This window comes from Malurus melanocephalus, unplaced genomic scaffold (genome assembly GCF_030028575.1).
Source record: "Malurus melanocephalus ecotype Western Australia unplaced genomic scaffold, MMel_1.1 scaffold_2302, whole genome shotgun sequence".
Classification (NCBI taxonomy): Eukaryota; Metazoa; Chordata; class Aves; order Passeriformes; family Maluridae; genus Malurus; species Malurus melanocephalus.
Window position 1 is genome coordinate 1,889 of NW_026625534.1, and position 2,058 is coordinate 3,946.

Consider the following 2,058-nt stretch of genomic DNA (forward strand, 5'->3'; position numbering starts at 1 on the left):
AATGCTCCTACAAACCCCGCGCCCTCATCAGGAACCCCTCGTTAGGGCATCCCTCCCCCTCCAGCAGCGTTTTGGGGTCCAGGGGGGGCGAAACTGAGGCGAAAAGCGCCAAATTCGGGTGTTTGAATAAAAAGCCGTTACGAGAGAGGCGGGAAGAGCGCATGCGCGAAGGGAGGCGGAGCCGCGCATGCGCCGTTAAGATCCGCGCGGCCGCGCAAGCGCAGTGCGCGCMGCAGCCGTTACGCGCCACCATCCGGGGCCTGGCGGCGCCATCTTTGAGGCGGGTGGAGGAGACGCGTCCAAAATGGCGGCTCCCAAGCGCCAGTAGCCGGCGCGGCGGGCGGGCCTTTCTCGGCTTTCAGAGCGGCGGCGGCGGCCCGGAGCGAGCGGCGGAGGCGGCGGGAAGAGGCGCCCGGGGTCGGCGGGCGGCGGGTGGCTGCAGGTGCGCTGCGGCGGCAGAGCGGCGCGGAGAGCGGCGCATCCGGGTCCCGCGGCCGCCGCCATCTTGGGCCGCCGCAGAATAGCGGGCTCCCGCCTCCGCCATCTTGGGGCGCCGCATCGGGGCTGTCCCGGAGGGGGGATCGGGGTGGGGGCGGCGGGGCCTGAGCGGAGAGCGCGGGGAGCRCCCAAAGCTCTGCTCCCGTCCCGGGCAGGCGCCGCCATCTTGTGCGCGCGGCGAGGAGGAGGAAGAGGAGGAGGAGGARGAGGAAGATCCGGGCACCGGGCGGCGCCATCTTGGAACCCCCCCTTCGCACAGCAGCGCGCCGCCATCTTGTGACCCCTCCCCCGCGCACCCSGGCACCGGTCGCTCCGCCGCCTTGGAGCCCCTGCGGTAGCGGAGCCGCACCCGGTAAGGGCGCAATGAAGCGGAGAGCGCCGGGGGAATGCATGGGGAGCGCGGGGGAGGTGGTAGGAGCCGAAACCGGGAGTCGGTGCCGCCGGGYGGGCGGCGCCATCTTGGGAGGGGACGCACGGGGTGTCATGGCGGCGCCGTGCGCTGACATCCGGGTCCTTCCCCCCCACCGCCCCCGRGGCGCCATCCTGGGAGGGGCCGCTGCATCCGGGTCCCGCGCGCCGCCATCTTGAGAGTCCGGGGGGGGCGGGGGGCGATGGAAGCGCCGGGGCACCCCCGGCCTGTTTGAGTCGCTCAAAGCCGCGGAGCCGTGAGGCCTCAAAGCGGTTCCGGTGTTTCGTTAACCCCAGGGGGTGGCGGGGACAGCGGGGGCGCCCCGGGAAAGAGGAAAAAGATGAGGAGGAGGGGGCGCGGTTTGAGGAGGGGGCGTTACTCAGGGAGAGGCGGGGCGCCCAAGATGGCGGCGCCCATGGCGGGCTGAGCGCTCCGTACAGCGCTGCGCCGTCGGGGAACGCGCCGCGCCGCCGGCAGCCAGGCCGAGGGGGACTCGGTGTGTGCGGGGGGACGAGGCCGGGAGTGTCGGGGAGCGATTGCGCGGCCGCGGGAAGGCGGGAGGGGGCGGCACCGGGAGATGGCGGCGGGAGGAGGGAGCCGAGGAAGCGGGGGAGAACCGGAGAAAAGGCGGGCTGCGGGGCGGTTTCTTTAAGAAGCGGCTTGAGTGGGCGTGGCCACGCCCCTCCGTGACCACACCCCCTCAGTTGGCGCCATGGCCGCGCCCCTTCATGGCGGCTCCGTACAGTTCCTTTCGCGYCCCTCCGCCGCTCGCTCCGGCCCCGTCGCTATCGGGCCCGGCCCGGGGACCACCGAAATGCCGGTGAAACCCCTCCCGGTTCTCCCCGAAATGCCGCTGCCTCCTCCCGTCCCGCCCTCCCCACAATGTCGCCCCCCGTCCGCGGCCAAGATGGCGCCGCCCGGGTCCGGAGGGGGCGGATCCGCGCTGGCCCCGCCCACTCCCGTCGCTTCCCGCCCACCCGCCGCGGCCGCCGGACACAGGCGCAAGATGGCGGCTCCCAGGGCGGCGTGAGGGGCCGCCGCCACCGCGCTCCGCCCGCAGCCGCAGCCCCGCGCCGGGAGCCTCGGCAGCCGCGCGACCCCCGGAGCCTCCGCCGGGAATCGGGGAGCGGCCGCGGGCCGGGAGGGGGAGG

General features: G+C 74.4%; 1 protein-coding gene across 1 annotated transcript in view; it reads left to right on the top strand.

Annotated features, from left to right (window-relative positions):
• The first annotated feature begins 161 nt into the window (after positions 1 to 161).
• Positions 162 to 2,058, top strand: part of LOC130587709 (uncharacterized) — an 8,472-nt gene continuing 6,575 nt past the window's right edge. Inside the window, exons 1-2 of the mRNA XM_057388684.1 lie at positions 162 to 442; positions 654 to 850. Of these exons, the coding sequence (XP_057244667.1) occupies positions 162 to 442; positions 654 to 850 (478 nt within the window). The remainder of the gene's footprint in view (positions 443 to 653; positions 851 to 2,058) is intronic.